This window comes from Corvus hawaiiensis, chromosome 8 (assembly GCF_020740725.1).
Source record: "Corvus hawaiiensis isolate bCorHaw1 chromosome 8, bCorHaw1.pri.cur, whole genome shotgun sequence".
Lineage (NCBI taxonomy): Eukaryota > Metazoa > Chordata > Aves > Passeriformes > Corvidae > Corvus > Corvus hawaiiensis.
The window spans coordinates 18,822,415-18,845,877 of NC_063220.1; the positions used below are offsets into that span (position 1 = coordinate 18,822,415).

Genomic DNA, 23,463 nt, shown 5'->3' on the forward strand with positions numbered 1-23,463 from the left:
CTGCTTGGTATCTATGGCTTCTATCTTTCAGAAATTATTTTCAAGCCCCCTCGCCTGCCGGCTGGCGCAGGCAGCCAAGGTGCCGTCCTGCCGCAGCAGCGCTCGATGCCGCAGCGGCGGCGGTGACATGTGTCTCTCATCAGCGGCTGGGTGCTAATTAATTTAGATCCTTTTCCCGCTACGCTTTAAGGAGCGTTGGAGAAATGCAGCGTCCACTCCCGCAGTCCCCCCGCACCCGGACCCCTGCAGCTGCCCCCGCTCCGCCGCCCCTGGCCCGCACATCCTCGCCCCCGGGCCCGGGGATTGGCCCGGCGGAGACGGCATCAGCGGCCGGGGGGGGCCGCCCCCACCCTCCCTCCTCCTCTCTGGCCCCGCCGCCCCCTCGCCCCGGTGCGGCAGGGCCAACCGGGAGACCCAGACGCAGGCAGCGACCGAGCCGCCGCCGCTCCGCGCCCGGCCACCCGCCCGCAGCATCCCCCGATGGCCGCCCGCCTGACCTGCTGCCTCCTGCTGTGGGCCCTGGGCCATGGGGGCTGCCGCTCGCCCGAGGGGGAGGGCGCCGGCAGCCCGCCCGCCTGCCCCGTCCAGCCGCCGGCCGACCCGGACTCGTCCGCCCCCGGCCGCGACCCCCGCGGCGGCTCTTCGCCGCCCCCTGGGCTGGGCAGCATCGCTCAGGACATGGTAGCTGTCCACATGCTTAAGCTCTACGAGAAGTACAACCGGGAGGGGAGCCGGCCAGGCGACGGCAACACGGTCCGCAGCTTCAAAGCCAGACCGGGTAAGACGGGCCGGGCGCGGGGGGCACCGCTGGAGCCCCCTCGCTCCTCTTTCGCTTTAAAGTGACGAGTTTGCGTCGAGGTTGTCCCTGACTGCGGGGGGTGTCACTCTGGGTGAATGCTGAGGGGTTCCTTGCTACCTACACGGCCAGGGTGTCTCCCCTGGCTTTGCGGACGGCTTCCCACCTTCCCTGGCTCCCTTCCCTTCCCGGAGAGTATCTCCCCTGGGAAAGCCTCCGTTGCTGTGGATGCAAACCAGCGGCAAAAGGAGCGCCTTTCCCAGCGCACATCGCACTGGGCCAAAAGGTCTTTTCAGAAATACTTGGAGCATAAGCCTAGTAGCGAGTGCTCCAGCCACTGGTCCTCTCCTCCGGCTCTCCTCGCAGCCTCAGAAGTTCCTGCTAGGAAGAGTGCCGCCTACAGGACCGCCTAAAACTGCTCGGCATCTTAAATTCCTTGCACTGCCTAAACCTGAGAAGACAGATATCTGACCTCCCTCTCCCCAGTTTTACTTGACTTGATTATGAGGGTGGAGAAACATATATACTGTGTCAAAACTACACTTTCATTATCCCAATATTACATGAAATAATAAAAAGGAGGTTTGCCTAGTTAATAGTCCATGCATTTGTTATCCTTTGCCAAGGAAACTCATAACTTTTCTGGAAAACATCTTACTTCTTTGGTTAACGCTTACAGACTATAACTAAAATCTTAGTTCTTAAAATAAGAACTGTATCAGTTTCCAGAATCTACTTGTTGCTACCTTGTCAGAAATAATCATTATTCTATTTAGACAAATCTGATGGATTGAAACTCACAAAACCAAATTTTTCATTAATCTGTATCTCCTACATTTAAGTCTCATGTATAGAGTACAGTGCAGCATACAGTGTTTTAGGGAATGCTTACTATAATACTACACAATAATTAATATTCTCTTGTGCACCCCAACTTAATTTCTATCCTATGTCCACTGTAATATTAAAAAGTAATCATATTCAAAGAGGGGGAGACTCCATGGAAGAGTAAGTGACTAATGAAATGTCTAAAAATCTAGGGGTTATGATGCAAAGCAATTGCAGACATTTGGGAGAAAAATAAATTGTCATGCTCTAGATCATTAGCTAGCAGTTGCTATAATAGGGGTTAAGAAGGAACTTCCACTGTGGATGGTTTTCCACAACCTCCTGTTAACATTTTTATTTTTCTGTGAACTGAGCAGCTAACACTAGCTCTCACCCAAATAAGGTCCTGGACCACAAGAGGGATTTGGGGACAAGGCAAGAATTGCACTATATTCTTTTTCTTAATTTTTCATATAATCTGATGAACATACTACTTGCATCAAAGTAATCCAAGTTGTAATTCTGTTTCAAAACACTAAAATAGCAGCATTTTTTACCCACAGGTAGACTGTGCTGACCAAATACAAATCAATATTATTTCGCTCTTTTGTCTGATCATGAAACCAAGGCAGAGAGGCCTGAAAGTAACCTGGCTTTCCCTGCAATGGAAATAAGGCATATCTATGTCCAAAACTCCTGTCTCCTGTGTCTTATCTATGTACTTTCTCTACTGGACCCCATCTTTCCCAAATAACATGGCATGAAAGCAGAAGCTCCTCTGTACTGTTCCTTTGAACTGCATTCATCAAGCTAGTGATAAACACTCTAAAATGTACCATAGAATGATGCAAGATGAGGGAAGAGAGAAGAACCTTATCTGCCACCATGTTTATCTTCCTGAGAAATTCTAGTATTTCCTTCTGAAAGAAAAAATTGGCATGTTTTTCTAACAAGAGGTGGAACATTCATCTTTATAAAATATGGATAATAATTGTAGTCCTATTGAAATATGCAAAACAGACTACACACACAATAATTTTCTTTATCCCAAGCAATGGACTTACTTCTGGTTTTTTATCACATACCTTTCAGAAAATCTGTAACTGTCTGTTCCTGTGGTGCTGTTTAAAACTGTTTGTTAGGTGACACTCAAGCATCAGGGTTACTTACAGTTGTCAAGATGAGGGCTCCAGAGGTACAAAATGTTGGTCCAGACCTTTGTCCTTTGTCATATGCATTATTGAGTTCTCCTCAACTACCCAGTTGTATTGCCATTCTACCTGTTCCTTAAAGGGTAGGTTGGGATAGGTGGGGTTGACTGAGCTATGGAATGTGTAATGTTTTTCCATATTCAGTGTGAGGCACTTGAAATATACGTGCATGTGCTGTTTGCATGTAGCCAAATACAACTCTTTTTTTTGTGCCTCTAGCAGTACTTGCCCCTTCAGAAAGAGTACTTCACAAACATCTGATCACCTCCTCTCAGCTCACCTCTACATGTGTTCACAAGAGCTCATTATTTTTTTGGTAAGAAGCTGAGAGAAAGTCTAAGAACTGATTTCTCAGGTTTCTTATTTCTTTAGGTGCTTTCCAGGTTACAGTGAACTTTGTAGCTTTAGAAAACAACACTAAGTGTCTGAAGTTAGTCAAGTCATAAATGGTTTGTGACCAAATGTGAAATATTAAGCTATTGTCCAACTTCACCTAAATTGCTCAGATTGAGGGGAATTAATCTTCATGGCAGCAATTTACTGTCTAAGCCATGAAATTTCCCCATAAATTTACTCTTGCAGCTCAGACTCGTTCCCTGAACATGATGCATCCTCTGTGCTAAACAAAGCAAAGACCTTAATGAATAGTAGAAAATAGCAGCCATTTAATTAAGATTGTATCATAATGCATATGTGCAAGAAAACCAAATCAAGACTGACAATGCATGGTTGACAGGTTGGTAAAAGCCCGAGCGAACTTATGCAATATGGAAATATGACTGTGCTCCATCCAAAATTCAAATCTTCTAAATTCCTAACAAGTCTGTACTTCCAAGCCTCTGGCTTGTCAGTAGCTGCAGATTCATAGATTCTTATTCTGTTCTACACAGAATTTTGACTTTCGAAGGGTTTGTTTCATCCTAGAATACAGAATTATTTTAGATTAATTCAGCTTCCCTTTCTCTGATCTATCATTACAAGTTACCCTCCCTTCTGAAACCCTGAAACACTGGTGTTTGAAATGTCTTTATCCCAACAATGCTCATGCTTCATAGCAGTAACTACAAAGCTGATGGTGCTCAGAGCATTCTATTACTAAAAGAAATATTAAAAAATAACTGTACACAGCTCAGGTGGAGAGAACCAGTAGATAGACTTCTTTTAAGAAACATGCCTTCTGAAATGAACATACATTAACAAAGCCTGGTGTTCTAAAGCAAGTATTATAATTAATCTCTTCCTTGGCCATAGCCTTGTGAAATTTCTGTGCTTCAAAGACTTGAATAAAACCTAAACCCTTAAGTTTTTTCATAGTATGAGCACCTATACCTATGACTAGTGTTGATTAAAAGTTTACTAATCTGAATCCTGTCCTGAACTGACAGAAACAAACAGGTTCTTATCACATCAGTACAAGCTATTCCACTTCACTATATCAGGAACAAAATACAGGTGGTATAGATGGAAATTGCATACTCAAGCATTTGTATTCTCAGACTGCCTGTGTGGGTTTGGGATTAATGATCATTAATCAGCTAATCTGCTGTTCTTTCAGTCCAAATCACGGTTCTATCCAGCGTTAACTGGGAGATAGCAACCACCAATTTAGTAAGATGTAGCACTATTCCTTTCCCTCTTTCAAATGAAACTGTGCTTTAAAGGAAGAATGTTCCAACAGGTGGCAGTTAACAGTACTGCCTTTCTGTTATTGCCAAAATTTCTGTGGCTCGTCATCCATAGTGCACTGAAAAAAACCCTAAGTGTTTCTGGGAAGCCTGGCTGTTGCATTTTTTGGGTTTTGTTTGGTTTGGAGTGGTTTTTTTCTTCCTTCTGCCAGAGAATTTTCAGGTATGTCAAACAGGACTGCCAGAGGGTTGGTCCACTTGGGTTAATTAAAGATACAGATTTACCCACTGTAATCCTTTGATGCGTTCTAAGTACTGGTGTGAGCTTGGGAGAACAGGAATCTCTTCTTGGTTCTGCCAGCACTGTCCCATATACTGTTGAGCTAGTAAAAAAAAAAAAAAAGGCAACCTTTCACAATGATAGACTATTAAGGCATTGTCTTTTTATGCTGGGGTGGGATTAGATTTTAACTAAGAGAGGTTCTACTGTCTAAATAAACGTGAAGTAAGCAGTTATTAGTGTAAAATTGTTTGTCTTCCTTGAAAGGAGGGTAAAGATGTAAGCTGAGCACAAGCTGTTTAACTAGCTAAAAAGAAGCTGTTTCAAATGGAGTTTGAATTTTAAGAGTCAGCTCCTATTCAATAGCATTTGTCACTAACTTCACACAGATTTAAACACAAGCATTAGAGACCAAGTGTGTTTCACAGTGCTTTAAACAAAGCTCCTACATGATGTGTAGTGGAAAGAAGGATTGCTCACAAGAGTAATGACCCCCAAAATGTGTCACACTGCTTACTGCGAGCCCCCTTGTGAAATGTCTCTTGTGCACTATTTGCAGATGATGAGCTGTTGCCCACAGAGTTAGCACCCAGACATTTTTAAGGAACCTGCAGTCAGCTTTAGATTAGACAATCTTGAATATTAAGTGCAAACCTGGTTTCTGCTAGTACTGGTTTCGGCAAGGTATTTCTCTGAGCTCTACCACAGCTAAATTTGACAGCTTCTCTGAGCCTGAATTTGTTATAAATGAAATATAATCAAGGATTGCTTTTCTTGCCTGCTTAGAATGAAAGGCAGTCTGGAACTAAAAATCTCTGGAAAGAATTTTATCCCTCGTATGTACAAAAGATACCCAGTGTGTTGGACACTCTCAATGTTATTGTAATACTGCTATTAATGAGTTACATTTTTTTTCCTCCCCTTATTCACCATGTTTTAAGCTGAAGTGATAAGCTCACTATACTAAATTATTTGATGTAACTGAAACATAAAATTTGTTAATTCACTTAAATGGAAATAAGAGCTGACTACCATTTTTGGTCTCAGATATACATCCATGTTTTCCTTCCTCTCTTGCAGAATTCTTGGCCCAGAAGCCCTTGTACTGCTTTAATCTGACATCCATGCAGGATTCAGAAATGATCCTTGCTGCCACTTTTCACTTCTATGCTGACAAACGCCCTCGGCACCGGGAAGTGTTTTGTAAACGATCCAAGAACTCATCCTGTCGCCTCCTTCACCTGCCTCCAGCCCTACGGCTCAACCTGGTTTTCCAAAGCATTCACCAGAATTCTGCTTATGGACTAGTGAAAGGGAACATCACTGTGCTTCTTCAAAGGCGAGGGGCTTGGCATGCAAAGGACATTTCACACATCGTAAAAGAATCGAAACGAGCTGGAGAGCTCATTCTCTGTGCTGAGCTTGATTCTGGGGAGAAACACCAGGGCTTCCCTGAACAGGTTGCCAGCCATTTACCTTATATACTAGTTTATGCCAATGATCTTGCAATCTCTGAACCTAACAGTGTGGCAGGCACCCTACAGCGTTATGATCCATTCCCTCCCAATGACGGGGACCCAAATCTATCCCCTAATGCTTCTACTGATACTCGAGTTAGGAGGGATACGTACCTCGCTAGCTCTATTCAGAACAACGAGTTGCCAGAAATAGACTATAACAACAATAAATACAACAAACATGACATATGGGAGAATGCCTACAGATCCTTGAAACCAAAAGCCTCACGCAAAGATCGGAGGAGAAAAGGGCAAGAAAATACAGAAACACTTAAAACGTCTCAGGTGCTAAATTTTGATGAGAAAACAATGAAGAAAGCAAGGCGAAAACAATGGAATGAGCCAAGGATTTGTTCAAGAAGATACATGAAAGTTGACTTTGCTGATATTGGCTGGAATGAATGGATCATATCTCCCAAATCATTTGATGCCTACTACTGTGCAGGTGCATGTGAATTTCCAATGCCCAAGGTAGTATGCCTTTTTATTCTTGTCAGCTTGCAAACAGTAGGCCTACTGTTCTGCTTATCCAACTACTTCTTTAGTTAGATTTTCCTTTAGTTTATTACCTTTTTCATTGAGTTTTGTTGCCTTGTTCAACCTAAAGAATTTAAGCAATTTTGTTTCCATCAACTTAGTCATCAGAGTGCAAAAAGATTCCAAGTTTTTTTAAATGCAATCTGAAGAATAAGAAAAATATCTCAGGTTTATCTGACAATTTCTCATCTTATATCTTGACACCATAGCATAAAGACTTCTGTAGCTTATGAAAATACGGTTATACACACTAAATCATCAAAACACTCTATTGTAGTAGCAGAAGTATGAAGTATTATATGCTAATATTAAAACAAGCTACTCTATTAGCGTATTTCTGGATTCCACTTGTAATACCTTAGAAGAAAAATGAAGAGCAGTTACACTCAGGTATTTTTAACTTTAGAAAACTGCTTGTTCTTTATGAAAACAATAATACTGATTAAGATGATATTTGTGTATCAAAATTCTAAATATGTTAGATAATCCTGCTGCAACGAAGAAGTTAATTTACCTTATGTTGCTAGAAATGCCATAAAACTGCCTCTAGCACCCTAAAGCAAGCGTACCAAATTCCTTCTGTAGAAGCAGTGTGAAGTTTGCTAGTGGAGAGGCAAACATTTGTTTCACTTCCACTCTGCTCTGTGGCAAGAAGTAGAAATGTTGGCAATCCTATGTTGGACAAGAATTATCAGAATTTTATAAGGCTTTCAAGTAATGGCAGAGGGGAGGATCTGAAGTACTGCAAAACCTGCATATTTAGAAACTGTAATTATTTTGCAGTTCTACCTACAAATTGCCTGATTATTTGTTCAACTGACATTTTTGCATGGGTCATTTGGCACATAAATAAAGGCTAGTGTTTTACAGCAGAGGATTGCAAGGCTCTGAAACAGGAATGTGCCCTACTTTACATCCAGAGAAATTGATGTATGTTTGTGTTGAAACAAGTAGCATAATTTCAGGAAGAGTAGATATGTAGGCTGGTTTTAAGTCCAGGAACAGTGGAACTTCATGGTAGGGTGTACAAATCTGACCACATGTTCTTGTGTAGGTGGTCAGTGCTGAACCACGCATACATAAATTGATACATGGTCTGGCAAAATTAAAGCTTGCACAGACTCACATACAACTTTGTTTTTGTAATACAAATTGATCATGCACCATAATCAGCATTTACCTTACCCAAAACAAAAGACAGCCTGGGAATACGGGTCTTCTGCCATAGACTCACAGTCTAATGCACCATTCATACACAACGATGTAAACTCAAAAAAAAATCCCCAACCAAACAACAACCACACCCTCCAAAAAAGATGCATTTAAGGCATCTGGCTTCTTGTGAGCAAAACAGCATTACACAAAAGCTGGCAGGGCCAGAAGAGAGAGGATCTGTTTCTAGCTTGAATAATTAAATAAGCTTATATTGCTTACTTACTTAATATCTTATCTAGAAATATAAGCAAATACTTGTTAAATAATAAAGATTCCCTTTCACTAGTGTCTTGATACCAAAAAACCAAAATAAGGAAAAAAAAACCCAACTGAAAAAAAAAAAAAAACAGAGAAACTAAATCACACATACATAGACTTGGGAATTTTGGGTTTAATACACATTCATTGATTGGGTTTGCTTTGGAAGAGGTCTAGTCCTTGTTAGCTCTGTATTTTTAAGAAGGGAAAAAAAGAAGCAGATTTACAGGTGTAACTTTTTTAATGACTGTTTCAAAAGGAAGAGAGAGAGGACACCAGCATGAATGAAGATTCAGTTCAGAGTGTAAGATTTGCTCAATATTATTGAGGGAGAAATTTGTTCTTTCATATATGCTCTAAGCCAGGAAAGTATCAAAGGCCAGATTAAAGACTCATAAGGACTTGGTCTACACAGTCAGCCTATGACGGACAAGAGACACCTTATTTCCAAAGTACTCTTTTAGAACTGTGGAGATAGAATTACATGCCTGGCATGTTGGGTATCATCACATCGTAGGTTTATTTTTTTTCTTCAGTGTTAGTACATCATTCTGCACATCTACTTTAATAACTGCAAGTCTTGATTTAGATAAATAATCAACAGCTTGGGTACAAATCTTCTCATAGCAAGTCCACCTATCTTACTGCTGAATTTCTTATTCCCTGAACTGTGAGGAGGAAGACTAGGTTATATGGCTGGCTGCAGTGCTGCATTTGCCAAATAAATTCCAGTCCTGCACGTGGTAGAACCTGGTCTGCTGTAGATAACTTAGCAGCCAGCATTTAAAACATTAGCACTTCCTCAGTGCCATCATTACTGGGCATTCAACTAATTATTTCAAGCTTTCTGCTTTAGCACATTGGGACAAAGTCAAATGTGAAGCCTAGCCCCCAATCCCTGAACACTGATGCCATGTTTCCAGATGGGCTGGAAAAATTCAGAGCCTGGCAGGGCAGAGGATTGGTGTGTTGTCTGGCCCTGCTGTGGATATAGGGCTCAGGCAGCCAGATTGCATACAGAGTACTGCTCTACCATAAGCATTTTCCCTTCTAAGCATTTTTGTGCATGGTGTACCCACTTTCAGGCATTAGAAACATAATTTGTGTTGTTGCCTTGGGAAACAGCTGCTCAGTCTAGATAGACTTTGTTCACATCTATTTGTTCCTTGCAGATATTAGAGGCTGCACAGCTCAAAAAGATCCTTGTAGGATCTTCTGCAGGTTCATAGCCAAGAATCCTGTAAGTCAGTAACTGGCCTTGAGGGCAATGATGGCTATCCACTGCATGGGGGCAATAAATGCTGTTTCAGTAGCACATTGTCATCTGACTCTGTCAAATAACGACATGAAATAACACAGGTGCTAAGAACAGTTCAGGAGGTTTTCATAAAGGCTAAATTAAGAACTTGATTCTAGAAGCTCTTAATTCTTTGAATTTCTAAACTCTGCAGTTGCTTAAACACACAAAAACTCCTGTCTCTCTCTTGCTGTCCATATATGCTGACATGACCAATGTGGGTAGAAACTGATTTCTACTTCACAGAGCAGCTGTGAGACTACCTCACTGCTTCTTGTGTGTGGACAGTTTTGAAATCTAAAGATAAAGGGGGGCAAGAGAGAGCAAGCCATTGCTAATGATGCTAACATATGCTAATTACAGAAATGCACTGTGCAGGACTGGTCACTTGTTGGGACTTTGCTATAGGGATACTGTCTTGAAGGGTCAAGGACAGATTTCACAGTTACTTAGTTAAGGAATATCTGAAAGCCTTAATGGTAATTAGTTTGATCTGATTTGCTGATATGTTACACTTAATACAAATGTTTCAAAACTGAATTATGCTAAAAACAGCTCCTTTGTTCTATCCATGGACTACATAACTTTTCATGTTGAAATGAAAAACCAATTTTTGCACATACATATATATTTGAAAAACAGAGAAGATATAGGAGATAATAATTATTCTCACCTAAAGTATCTATTTCCATGCGGTAGTGTGCAAAGTCCCTATTTGTTGTCCCACAGATGTCATTTTCCACCTGATATACAGCTGTGCACCAATAGTGATGAAAGACTCCATGTGCCACCTATACCAGATATGTGCAGATATGACAAAACTCAGGAAACTGTAGCAAAAAGCTTGATAGGATTAACGCAATTTTCCTACTGTTATTGTACTCATTTGCTGGGACAGTATTCAAGCATGACAACTGAACAGGAGTCACTGAAGCTTCAGCCTCAGTGGTGGGCTGACTACCATGCTATTGCTTCCTTATTCTCACCACCATAATGCCTAATGGCTGCCTCCTCTTCTCAAATGCTTTTCCTTGTGTTGTTAACTGTGTCCAAAAATCGATAGTAGAAATAAAATTGTGGCTCAGTGCCCTGAACAGGTTATAGATGTAAAGCTGATGTAAATCCTCATTTCATACTTTTCCCAGCCTCTTGAGGCTAGCCCATGGGGAGAAAAAAAAATCCTGGGGATGAAGGCAGAGGGAAGCAAAGACCACATATATGAACTATTTGTCATGCAATTATGATCAGAAGGGCTCTGTCAGGGTGTTTGATTATTCTATACTAACTCTCTCCTGTGGATGCTACTTCTGGAGTACTCTGCTCTTTCAAAAGAGAGTGACTACTCTAGGAAAAAGTAACTAATTCCAGGCTAGCGTACACGAGGAGAAATTCAGGAATTTCTGGAATGTTGGAACATTGGGATAGTTATTTTGGAAATACTTACAGTAGCAAATTTTCTAAGTCAGACGAGGTTAAAAAAACATATAACATCTAGCAACTGAGAACTAGCTTAGGCTTCTTCTCCATGCCTCCCTCCAGCATATAGCAGATACATTCAGGGACATTTTTTCTTCAGGCCTCTGGCTGCTGGCTGTGCCACCAGTGCCCTCCTCTGGTATTTATGAAGGCAGCCTAAGGAACACAAAATATCTGTTGGATACATCCAACTCAGGAAAGCTGGAAGTGTGAGGGACTGACTGTGCTGCATAACCCTATGACTCAATCAATGACATATTAGCTTTACTGAGGAACAAAAAACTCCATAATTGTTATCATTTTCCAAGTCCACTTAGGAACATGACTGCTCATAAATGAAGCTATAACTATTTCCTTCTCTGTTCCAGATTGTGCGGCCATCAAATCATGCTACTATTCAGAGCATCGTAAAAGCAGTAGGAATCATTCCTGGCATCCCAGAACCCTGCTGTGTTCCTGACAAAATGAGCTCCCTCAGTGTCCTTTTCTTAGATGAGAACAAAAATGTTGTTTTAAAAGTATATCCCAATATGTCAGTTGAAACTTGTGCCTGCCGATAAGTTCATACAAATACACCTTTAACAAGGCCCACAAATCCTGCCCGACTGCTCTGGGAAGTTGTAAAGGAGAAATTAATCCACTTGTGTTGATGAACCAATGCAATTCTACAATTTCTCTACAGAAAGCATACGGAGAGACTAAAACAACACATGTGCTTGCCTCGAAGGATAGGTCATACTGTCATCATTTGTCTTTCATATTCATCTTCCAGGAGTTCAGTACTTCTACAGATACCTTCCTAACCCACCTAGCCAAGATACCTGATGTTTAGTGAGAAACTTAAGTGTGAAGTTTTCCATAATCAAAGGACTAAAATATGTTTTTATTTGTTATTTTCTGACTATTTTACCTCTTCAGTTAACCAAGAAGATGGGAAGTGAACTTGCAAAGGCAGGCTTATTTTAGAATATCACTTTTGTACACAAATCAAAAATTTTTGCCTAAAACACTCATACTCTTAATATGCATATTTATACTGAAAAATGCTGTAATAAAGGGCTTAAAATGTATATTTTCTTCAGGATGCAAGTATAGTTCACTGCATAAATTTTCATATAATCAATATCTTAATATAGTCATTTTTGGTTACCCTTCCTTAATATATAATTTGTTCTACAAAAAACATGTAATATTCCACATTTTTGGTTTGCTGGATAGTTTCAGGTTGTTAAACATATTCTCTGAGTAACACATATAATATAGTAATATGTTGAAATACTAAAAATAAAATAACCAAGATTTATATTTTTGTAAATTATGCTTTATATCCTCTAGATTGTTACATGCTTTTAACAAAAGCTAATAAATTAAAGGTACAGTAGTATCGAAAAATATTTGAATTGTCTTTCTATAAATGCATTCTCCTACATTCTGTTAATTAGATGGAAACATGTAAATACATGTTAAGCTTGTCATAATGTGCTTCAATAGATTAAAGACAGAAGAAAATACTATGATCATCTAGACCGACCTCCTGCACAGCACAGATCAAAGAACCTTGCTCAGCAGTTTCTGCACCATGCATTATGGAACTTCTGTTTTGAGCTTGGGAATATCTTTGAAAAACATGCATAAATTTGGCTTTAAAGATTTCATGTGGTAGAATATCTCTACTGGACTACAAGTAGTTGTTCCGAAAGTTAGTGCTCTTTGTTCATATGCAGTGGCTTAATCCTAGACTGAATTTGATGAGCTTTAGCTTCAGTTCAATGGATCTTACTGTAACCTATTTCATTACATCCCTTTTATCTATTATCCAAAATACTTTCACTGTGTATTTTTAGTATAGAGAGTCGGGTCAAGTTACATTTTGGCTAAGATTTAAATAGATTGATTTCTTATTCTAAGCCTTAAAACAATTTCTCACAGCTCTCTTCTGAACTCTTTCCAGAACTTTCATTAACTTTCTTTTCAAATAATGAACATCAAAATGGGAAACATTTGGCAGTGGTTCCATTGGAAGTCTTTATAGAAATAAAGTCTCTGCATCCCTCTAACTCCTACACAATCCCCTGTTGATACAATTATGGTAGCCTTGTAACTGCAGCAGTCTTTTAAGAGCTGGTGTTCCCGTCATGGTGTCTGTCAATCCTTAGTGTCCCTGTGTTCTAGGACACACTTGCCACATACTTCATTTTCACCCAGCTGCTGTGCAATAGCATAAAGAGAACAGGAGTGGAAGAAACATCTGAAATCTGTAAGGTAGCACAGAGTATAAGAGATGGAGTGCTTCCTCCTCAAGAAACAGTCTAACTTTATGCACTACCTTATCCTATTAAGAGTTGCTTTGTTTAAGGGAAGGATACTACACACATTTCCTTCTGATCAACGAGTAACTGGAAGGCTCCTATCCTACTAAGGTGCTGGGTATCTTCTGCCACCAATTTCTATTCTCAGGTGGTGCAGATTCCCAGACAACATAGGTGTGTAGATGTGGTTCTTCCTGCTACCTGTAAATTACTGTAGTAATTTACACTAGAACTATTGGGGAAAACCTTTGTATAGTGTTGTTGTTAGAGTTCTCCCTTAAAAAATTTACAATCTTATGTTCTTATAAATCATTAGAAGCTCGACTACAATTGACAGAGTAATGCTAATGTATAAAGAAAAATTTAGAAGTTGTCAGAAAGTCATCATTCCTACAGAACAGCCGTAAGTGTAACATTTTTCTACGTATCTTAAATCCATGTTATTTCTGCTCTCTATGAAAATCTGCCTTTTTCTCTAGGTCTAGTCTTGCTCCCAATTATCACTAGCTCTGAACAGCCTGACATATTAACTTAGTGTACTTATATTCTCATCTATAGCATTTTGTTCTCCTTAAGGAATATTTGCTATATCTTGAATTAGTCCTTGGATAAAACCATTCTTCCTGAGATGTGCTGATGCAAGCTATTAGGCAAGAGATACTATACTGTGATCTAAGGTCTATAGGACATAAGAAAAAAATGCTACTGCTACACTCCTAAGGACACCTACAAAACTCTAAGAGGTTAAGACTGCATTTAAAGTTCTGTTGGCAAAATTATATCTATTATACCTGTAAGTGTCATTTCTCTCAAAACATACCCTTACTACACAAGTCATACACATCTCTTATTAGTAAAACTTATTTCATTTGGAGTTTAGCTGTACTGGTCAATTTTTTAATGCAGAAAAAGGCTTTCAGCCACTTTTAGTGGTTTAAGTTACTCCTTTCTGGATCTTTGCAATTTGGATGACTAATCTTCCTCTAGAAAAAAAAAATTGCATTTGAAATGGCACGAATGCAGTCAGCTGCTGCCAGAGGACACTGATACCCTCACTATCTTGATTCCAACAGATCTTTATATTTCTTTGAACATCCTATTAACCATTCTACTCAATGTTTGAGTTCCTAGAGAAAGTTACTACTGATAAACACGGGTCAAGATAATTCCACTAACTAATCCTAAAAGAATATGGTATGAGTAAAGACAGATAAAACATGAAAACAGCTGATACCAGCCAGCAAAGTGTTAAAACCTTTTTTTTCTAAAACAAATCCAATTTAATTCTTTCAGGCCACTGTTTAATTGCCAGAGGTAACAGCAACAGCTTCAATGTACCTAGGTTTTTGTGGACGATTCAATTCACTTGCACAAGGCTGCATAATTAAAATAAACCACTGGACAATATTAATGTATTTGTGTATCACATTAATTAAAAATTGTCTCACTGCCAAACCTCAAAGAACAGCTTTCAAAAGAAATTTCCACTGAGTTAAACTGTTCATTGTAAAGTTTCTGCAAAGTTGACACTTGGGCTGACAGTATTTGACACCTTTATGTATGAACTAGGAGTCTGTATATAGCAACCTCCACAGCATTTGCAGGAGGAGAGAGGTATTTATATAGATTGCTTGATGTAGCTGCACTTTATGTAATTAAAATTAATTTTAAAGTAGACAGATACAGAACTTCAGGTACTTAGACACAAGGAATGGAGGCTGCTCCTACTGAGTATAAGACTGCACCCTTTAAAGTCATAACTCTTAACAAAAATTTTGTGGCTATCATGGATTTGTGATGCAGTATGAGCATCCAGCATGATGCTATGTAATAGCAACCAATGAAAGCTTTGGGAAGATACACACTGGAGCAGTGAACCACATAAGGAAAGGGTATTTTATTTCTGCATGTGGCACTGGTTGACTGCCACTAGAAAACTATGTATAGCCCTCGGGTTCATCTTTTCAAGAAGACATTCAAATTCTGAAAGAGACACAAAAAAGAAAAAAACAAAACAGGTAGAGAAAATGTCTTTTGTTACTAAAAAGAATCTGTTTATCAGAAAGCAAACTGAGAAGTAACTTGATTACACTGTACGACCACTTTGATAGGGAGAAAATGTCAGTACTATGGAACTCCTTAAACTAGCCAGAAAGTTTCAAGAATTCCTGTCCAGAAGGTAAAGTCAGGCACAATGAAATAATAAATGTAGCATAAAGGGTTTTTTTAACTGTAGGTGACAATCTTTTAGAGTAAGTTCTACAAAAATTGAAGAAATTTTTGTTTCTTTGACAAGTTCAGATAAAGTTTGGAGAAACTTAACAAGTTATGTTTAGCCAAACACAAGCAACTGGACTCTACATGCAGGTAGGAAACACAGAGCCCCTGAGTAAAATGTAAGTCTTACTATGCAGGAGACCAGGATCAATGCCAAATAATCCTTTTGACTTTATGTCATAGGAACATAATTAACCAGGATCTTGGATCACCCTTATATCTTGAACAGACACATAAGCAAGCATTTCAGAAGTCTCAGATCACTTTAAATGCTCTGTATCTACTGCTAAAAAACAAGAGCAATGGCCAAAAAAGGCAAAATCTAGACCACATGTTTGCAGTGAGAGTTTTGTTAATGTAAAAGCTCATAATACTCTTCAGATTTTCTGGCACATCTACTGTATGAATTTAATTGTTCTTAGAAAAAAACAATGCATTAATAGTACAGAAAAAGCAATTATGTATCATTAGATTAAATCATAATACATTAATTAAGATAAATAACCTGTTTTTTCTTCTGCATCATGAGAAATTCATTTGCCTTGGCCTGTTCTTCTCATGGATACAATATCTTCAGAGATAATCTTCTGTATCTTCAAAAGGACTTTTTACTTTCCATGTGGCCTTAGAAGGCCTAGTTCTGTCTTCATTTTGAGGTTGCTGAAAAAAATGACTGGTTGTTCTTGGACTGCCTTGACCATCATGAATTTATGAAATATATTACATAAGATACTATAAAAACAAGGCTAAATTCCCATACACCAAAGGAATCAAACAGAAAATGGACGAGCCTGCAAACAACATGAAGCAAACTTGACACAAAACAGATATTTCACTGTGTACAAACAATAGCCCTTGGCTGATAAACGGAAAGAAGTTTTAAGGTTGTTTGTAGTGTCATGAGATCATGTCTTGCAGAATCACAGGTCTCCATCAAACTATTGGGCATTTTCTGATTGCATGTGAAGGGACTGTATAAAAGATTTGTGAGATGTTATTTGCTAATAGCTAATAGAGTGAATTTGTTCTAGATCTGTATTTTCTAGTCTTGCTGGAAACAGTGTAAACTTCTGCGTCCCTAAGAAAGCTTCTCTCTGTGTTGGCAAGGAAATGATAGAAGAATGTAATTAAGCAAGGATGACCCTAAAGTGAAATGTGGATTCTTTACAATATACAATGTCCTTCCCACCAGCCACATGTGTTTGTCAGATGTTTACAGAATCTTCATTAACTAAGAGCTTTGCTAGATAACAGAAGCTGAAGCATGGCATCAATGGCTCTGATAAGGACAAGTGTACGACCAATCTGCTTGACAACTGACAAGAGGCTGGGGTTTGAAACAGACTGCAAAAAGAACACAAGAAAGTGATTTGCAAAGGGCATTCCAGTTGTTTGCCTTACATCTTCTTTCCTCTGTCTGTATTGAAACAAGACTGTAATCAGCTAAAATACCCTTGTGCTCTTGTCCACCAGAAAGTAAATATAGAAGAAATGCATTGTTTTGGAGTATTAGCTGCACTGTCTGTTTTCAACATCATTGCTTGTTTGACAAGAGGCAAGCCTTTGGAAGACTGGGACAGGCTATCAGCTGTGGGAAAGTCTGATGCACGCTTTCATGATCCTAGGGAAGATGAGACCCATTTCAACTTTAAATCTTTCCTGGAGAATATGAAGATGGATTTACTAAGGAGTTTGAATTTGTCAAGAGTCCCCTCACAAGTGAAGACTAAAGAAGAACCACCACAGTTCATGATTGATTTATACAACAGATATGCTGCAGACAAGTCCTCCAGCCCTGCATCCAATATTGTAAGGAGCTTCAGTACTGAAGGTAGGAGAAGTCCTAAATATGTGGACTAGAATTTTTAAAGAAGTAAATAGTAAATACTCAGATTCTTTTGAAATTCAGAAGAAACTCAGTTCCTAACTTCCACAAATGCAACATTAAAATTTTTGATTTTATTCTTACTCTATAGTTTCTTTCAGTCTTTAAAAAATGCAGTTACCTTTAGTTTTCTTCTTTGATATTTTCACTGTACAATATTCTCTTCTCAAATGCTTGAACTAAGATGATGCACCAAATAACAGAGTTTACATGGAGCATGTTTCTCAATCCTAGACATTTGGAACTGAGTTTCTATGTTAGAATGCAAACTTTTGATCACCCATAATTGAGACTGATGCTAGACAGCTTTTCTTTCTGGTGGGCTCTGTACGTATTTAAAAACTACAGCAACCAACTGAGAAATGTGTCTCTGGATCCAAGCAAGGAACAGCACTGCTCCTCCAAAATTCTGGATTAGACAAAGATTTATGTGAAAATGGGTAGTCATGCTTATATCAACTGAAAAAATTCAAGATCGCTGTCTATGTAACATTAAATAGACTTTTAAAAACTCCATCAGGCAGTAAAAAAGTTAGAAGTGCAATCCTTGTTATAAAAATGAAACAGAGAATGAAGTTTCCTTTTCTATGAAAAATAGACATACACAGGTAACAGCACTACAGAGAACTCCAAATTCCCAAATTAATGTCCCTAGTCCTGAAATAGAAAGAAATCTCAACAATATGACCTATATTTTAGTTTCCATATCTCACTCTCCCTTCTGACTACTTTAGAGGGTAAATGCTCTGAAGAAATGGCAGCAACAGCCAATTAAAATTGCCCTAAAATCCAGTCACGATAAAGCAGTTAGTTTACATTAAGCATTAAATAGACATCAGGGATGACTTTTAAACACTACAAATCTGATCTTCCAGCCAAATATCTGCTCCTCCCAAGGCAGAGTTGCTGGTACTGCACACAGATTTGTAGACAACATGAACAAATCCACACAAACTCAGGGAATCCAGGCTGGAACAGTCTGGAACCTAGGCATGAAAGGCTGTTTATCACCAAGTCCCAGTTTAGATATACCCTGAGGCTTCAATTCAGGACTTTCAAAAACTTTTCTATTTCCCCGAACTCCCAGTCCAAGCGGTTTTCAAATTTATCTGAAGACAACAACAAAAGCCTCAGCACAGACAGTTCTTAAAGACACTTAAATATGTATATTAGAGCAGTTCATCCCATGCATGATTGTAAGAGTAGGAAATCATTGGTCTTTTTAGAAATTCCTTGTGTAAAAATGTCTTTAGCAAATTGCTAAATCTGAAAACTCTGCACATGCCTTACTTATGCACTTAATACAGCCCAGCATCATCCACAGTTTGTTCTAGGCAGCCTCTTTATGCTTCCCTCCACACACTCACCTGGCTATGCAATCATGGTAAAATACAATCAACACTAGGGACTTCCATTTCCTCTTTTCACTCTCTGCCCTTGAAACTTGGCCAGAAGACAGGATTTCTTTTTTTTTTTAATGCTGTGTCACCATGCTCTTATTTTATGCCCAAAATATATCCTGAGTCTTTTAAAATCAAGTTACTTGGACAGTCAGAAGCACTGTAACCACATTTTAATTTCCTATTGCAGATGTTGTTTCTTTAGATTCACCAGAAGAAAACCCATTTCAGAAACACATTTTGTTCTTCAACATCTCTATTCCACAATATGAGGAAATCACCAGAGCGGAACTGAGAATTTATATCTCCTGTCACAAGGAAGTTGGATCTCTCTCTAGGCTGGAAGGCAACATGGTAATTTATGATGTTCTAGATGATGGCCACTGGGAAAACCCAGAAAGTACCAAATCTTTCCTTGTCTCCCACAATATCCAGGAATGTGGTTGGAAGATGTTCGAAGTGTCCAGCGCTGTGAAAAGATGGGTCAGGGCAGACAAGCTGGAGACTAAAAATAAGCTAGAGATTGTTATAAAGAGTAAAGCTCTGAGTGGTTTTACTTGTGGGAAGCTGGATATCAGTGTTACCCCTGACACTAAAAATCTGCCCCTGTTAATAGTGTTCTCCAATGACCGCAGCAATGGGACAAAAGAGACCAAAGTGGAGCTCCGGGAGATGATTGTTCATGAACAAGAAAGTGTGCTCAAGAAATTAGGAAAGAACAACACTTCATCTGAAGAAGAACAGCAGGGAGAGGAAAAGGCCATCCCTGGATCCCACCTGCATTCCTCCAGAAACAAGAGAAGCATTGGAGCCAACCACTGCAGGAGAACTTCCCTCCATGTGAACTTTGAAGAGATTGGCTGGGATTCCTGGATCATTGCACCAAAAGATTATGAAGCTTTTGAGTGTAAAGGAGGTTGCTTCTTCCCTCTGACAGATAACGTCACCCCAACAAAACATGCTATTGTCCAAACTCTGGTGCATCTCCAAAACCCCAAAAAAGCCTCCAAGGCCTGTTGTGTTCCAACCAAACTGGATTCAATCTCCATTCTTTATAAGGATGATGCTGGTGTGCCCACTTTGATATATAACTATGAAGGGATGAAAGTGGCAGAATGTGGCTGCAGGTAGTATATAAGGCAGAATCTCTAAGAATAGGAACATCCCCTTTTCCTGTCCTGTGTAAATCTGTACAATAGTGATGCAAATGAAGACCGTTGCAAACAAGGTTTGAGCAGGGTATGGGGCTGGTTGTTGTTGTTGCTGCTTGTTTTAAAGGAAAACTGGCATTTAAAGAATGGCAATCACTGTAAATAGCCTGCATTATATATCATGGCAAAAAGAATACTGGATTAAAATATTGTGAGATTGAATGAATAAGCATTATTTGGTGACAGTGATACAATGTCAATGCCTTATTTCAAACTTTCTGTTTAATCAACTGTATTTAGGTCACAAACTAGAGGATTTTCAATGGGGGTTTAGGATGTCCTGCAAATGTTTAACAGCTCTTGAAATCTAATTCTCCCAGTCAACTCTGACATTTTCAACTTCTCTAAAACTCAGTAAATGGAATGTTGTCTGCATGATAAAGTCAGGAATCTAAATTCAGGAAGCCTTTTCTCATATCAGTAATCTCAGAGGCTTTTACAGGGAAATGATTTGTTCCTGTAAGTGAAGATTTGCAGTATTCAAAACAGAAGAGACTCTCACTTATTTCATTCCCAAGTTTCCTTCTGTGGGTAGCAGGTGCCTTAGTTTCAGCTTTCTTATCCTCAACGTCCCTATTTTTACCCCTTTATGGCACATACTTGAATGATAAGAAGTGCAGCCTTCCGCTTCTAAGACACTGTTTCCTAGGAGGAACAGCAGCTCTTATCGCCGCACAAAGATAAGGAGCCACTTTGACCTACTGCATATTCTTAGTATTTCTTTGCAAGAACATGCAGTCAAATGATGTCCAGCCTTAGAAGCTGTATCCTAAGAGCAGTGGGGGTTGAAAGAGCTCAGCACTGAAAAGCCCAGGCTGCTTATTTAGAAGCATACATTTGTTGTTCAAGGTCTGCTATGAGGTTCTGATTTTTTTTTTTATTTCTTCTTAGGAGAAACTCTGTTTTACATACGAAATTCTTTCACCCCTTAGAAGCCTGGGAAAAATGGAAAACTTCTATCTGTGTTCTATTCTGCTGTATGAGAAATATACTATCATGCTGTCATTCTTCTGACTTCAGTTGTATTTTCACTAAACAAGGACCCCATCTTTCCTGAAATTAAAGTAAACTTCCTTTGATGCTAATGAAGGTTTTGCCTGTAAAAGGACAAACTGCCTTCCATTGGTTGCAGGTGACAGGTGTAAGTGCTGTACAACGTCACTGCAGTACACCTCACTTCTACTCCTTCACCACCTCCCACACACACACACATCTACCTAAGAACACTTTTGAATCAAATCCATAACGAACTACACATCAATTCAAAGTGTTGAAGAACATTGATGAGGCAAAAACCTAAACAGTACCTTAATGTATGGAAGGAACAGAATTTAAATCGATACATATGTTTTGAATTAGGACAGCCTGTGGGCAAGACGAATTCATTCGGCATGAGCAGGTCAGCTTGAAATCCAATACACAGTTTATTTACTACTGTTAACCTAATACAGAGCAAAGAGCAGGTGAGTGTGAGCAGAGCAGCTGTAATTCCATCAAGAACTGCTGGTTAGATCACAAACCATGAGCACAAAGCACGATTCACTAGAATTCTTGAACTGATTTATAGTCTTTTTCTTTAGAACTGGTCTGCAATTGGATCAGATCTGAGATCTGGGTCCATGCAAACTCCATACTTCCCTAGCTGCATGCCATTAACCTCTCAAGCTTCCCACGGCGGTAATCATTTTACCACTCCCCACTGGCTTCTGTTATCTTACAGTTATCATTACATCTTCCTCCTGCCAGAGCCCCCTGTATTCTCTCCCTATTTTGTTCCTGTCTCCTAAGCTCCTGACATTTTGCAAAACTTCTCTTAATCAAGTATCAGAAATGGCCAAACGTGCACTTGGTGTGATCACATTAGAAGACTTATTGACCCTCATGTCAATGTAATTGTAGCAAAGTCCCCTCCAGTGATCCCATCTGGAACACAAGGTCCCAGTTATATTTTGGCTTCACTGAATTCAGGACTTTGTCCATAATTAAATGAAAAATGGAGAAGGAGAAAAACCTGTTCCCACATCTTCACAGAGAGAAATTTTCAAGAATCGGGGGGGTGGGGGTGTTACATTCTGAAGTCAAACTTTGATCTATATTTCCCTTATTTGGATGGGAAAAAAAATACCCAAAACCACTTTTGGCTCAAAACCTCAGCTCCTAGATATGCCATCAGAATTCCAGAGAAGACCTACAGATCCCATCCCAAAACTGGACTATAAGTCGCTTTTGTATTTCAATGAAAAAAATCAACTGAGGTTCCAGCCAGCTTCAAGGATCATGTTCCCATTGGCTTAACATTTTGGTTGGCATGGTAGTAAAATGAAACATGAATCTTTCCACAGGGTGATGAACAGGGTCAAGAAGAAATGAGAACCTAGTAGTGACTACAGCTGCTGCTACCTTCAGCATGGTTGAAGTGTGTGTCAAATTGATGTTTGGCTTTATATTTAGCAGTTTGATTTATGTAGCTTTGCACTTCATTTTAAGTAATTGTTTGAGCTTGCTCATGTTTCAACTGCTTTGGGATGCAACAAGTCAGCCAGGTGGTCATGATGGTTCTAGAGAGTACACAGGCTGTGAAGAACAGGTAAGCATCTTGCCCCTGCTTCAAGCTGGGCCCCACTGGACACTGAGACACCCCCCTCCCATCACTGGGTTATGAATGTTGACCAGCAGCTTGCTGTTACTGAGGAGCAGGTTGGGGCTTGTGCAGTGTTCAGCAGACACACAGTTAAAATTAAAACTTATTTGTTTAACATAAACAGAAGTCCGATGTATGTCCTCCTTTTCAGGCCTGTTACCTATCTGTGTAACAGTCCTGTAACATCAGACTCACCAGCTGACTCCACAGCCAGTTTTAAGGCTAACCTATAGCATTTCAGTCTGAATAGATAAACATGGTAAGCTGGTGGAAGCTGGTCAGAATATATAGCTGGTGTTATTTTTACACAACTTCCCACCTTGTCTGTGTACACAGCAGACACAGTGTCCTCTGCTCTCACCTACTCCTCCACACCATGTCCCATTACAGAGGAGCAGCTGATGCAATTTAAGAACACAGCACCAGCAGTCACTAAAAATAAAAATTTCTCCATTTTCACTTTTCTTTTCTACAGGTGAAGAGGCAATAGCCTTATGGGAATCTGGAGGTGTTTGGCTGGTATCTGCTCACATGCCTTTATACTGTAAAGATCCTGTCAATATAGAAACGTTAAGCTAAATTAACAATTACTGATGTTCGGAATAAAAGGTTTTAGATGGCCTCTCAAGGAAACATCTTCGTTTCAGACACAGCTGTGCCCTACATGGGTAATGCTGCTCCCACCACAGCTGATTCCAGC

General features: G+C 39.5%; 2 protein-coding genes across 2 annotated transcripts; both read left to right on the forward strand.

The window, feature by feature from the left end:
* Positions 1-360: 360 nt before the first annotated feature.
* Positions 361-12,554, forward strand: GDF10 (growth differentiation factor 10). Its single transcript, XM_048311909.1, has 3 exons — positions 361-778; positions 5,821-6,728; positions 11,409-12,554. Exons 1-3 carry the CDS (start codon positions 481-483, stop codon positions 11,598-11,600), a joined length of 1,398 nt encoding a protein of 465 aa, XP_048167866.1. The 5' UTR covers positions 361-480; the 3' UTR covers positions 11,601-12,554.
* A 99-nt stretch (positions 12,555-12,653) lies between these two features.
* On the forward strand, positions 12,654-22,884 carry GDF2 (growth differentiation factor 2). Its single transcript, XM_048311917.1, has 2 exons — positions 12,654-17,457; positions 19,102-22,884. Exons 1-2 carry the CDS (start codon positions 17,118-17,120, stop codon positions 20,040-20,042), a joined length of 1,281 nt encoding a protein of 426 aa, XP_048167874.1. The 5' UTR covers positions 12,654-17,117; the 3' UTR covers positions 20,043-22,884.
* The last annotated feature ends 579 nt before the right edge of the window (positions 22,885-23,463 follow it).

Coding starts and splice junctions, on each gene's coding strand:
- GDF10 (XM_048311909.1), top strand. CDS start 481: ATGGCCGCCCGCCTGACCTGCTGCCTCCTGCTGTGGGCCCTGGGCCAT. Junction 779..5,820: donor CAGCTTCAAAGCCAGACCGG/GTAAGACGGGCC, acceptor CCTCTCTTGCAG/AATTCTTGGCCCAGAAGCCC. Junction 6,729..11,408: donor GTGAATTTCCAATGCCCAAG/GTAGTATGCCTT, acceptor TCTCTGTTCCAG/ATTGTGCGGCCATCAAATCA.
- GDF2 (XM_048311917.1), top strand. CDS start 17,118: ATGCATTGTTTTGGAGTATTAGCTGCACTGTCTGTTTTCAACATCATT. Junction 17,458..19,101: donor AAGGAGCTTCAGTACTGAAG/GTAGGAGAAGTC, acceptor TTCCTATTGCAG/ATGTTGTTTCTTTAGATTCA.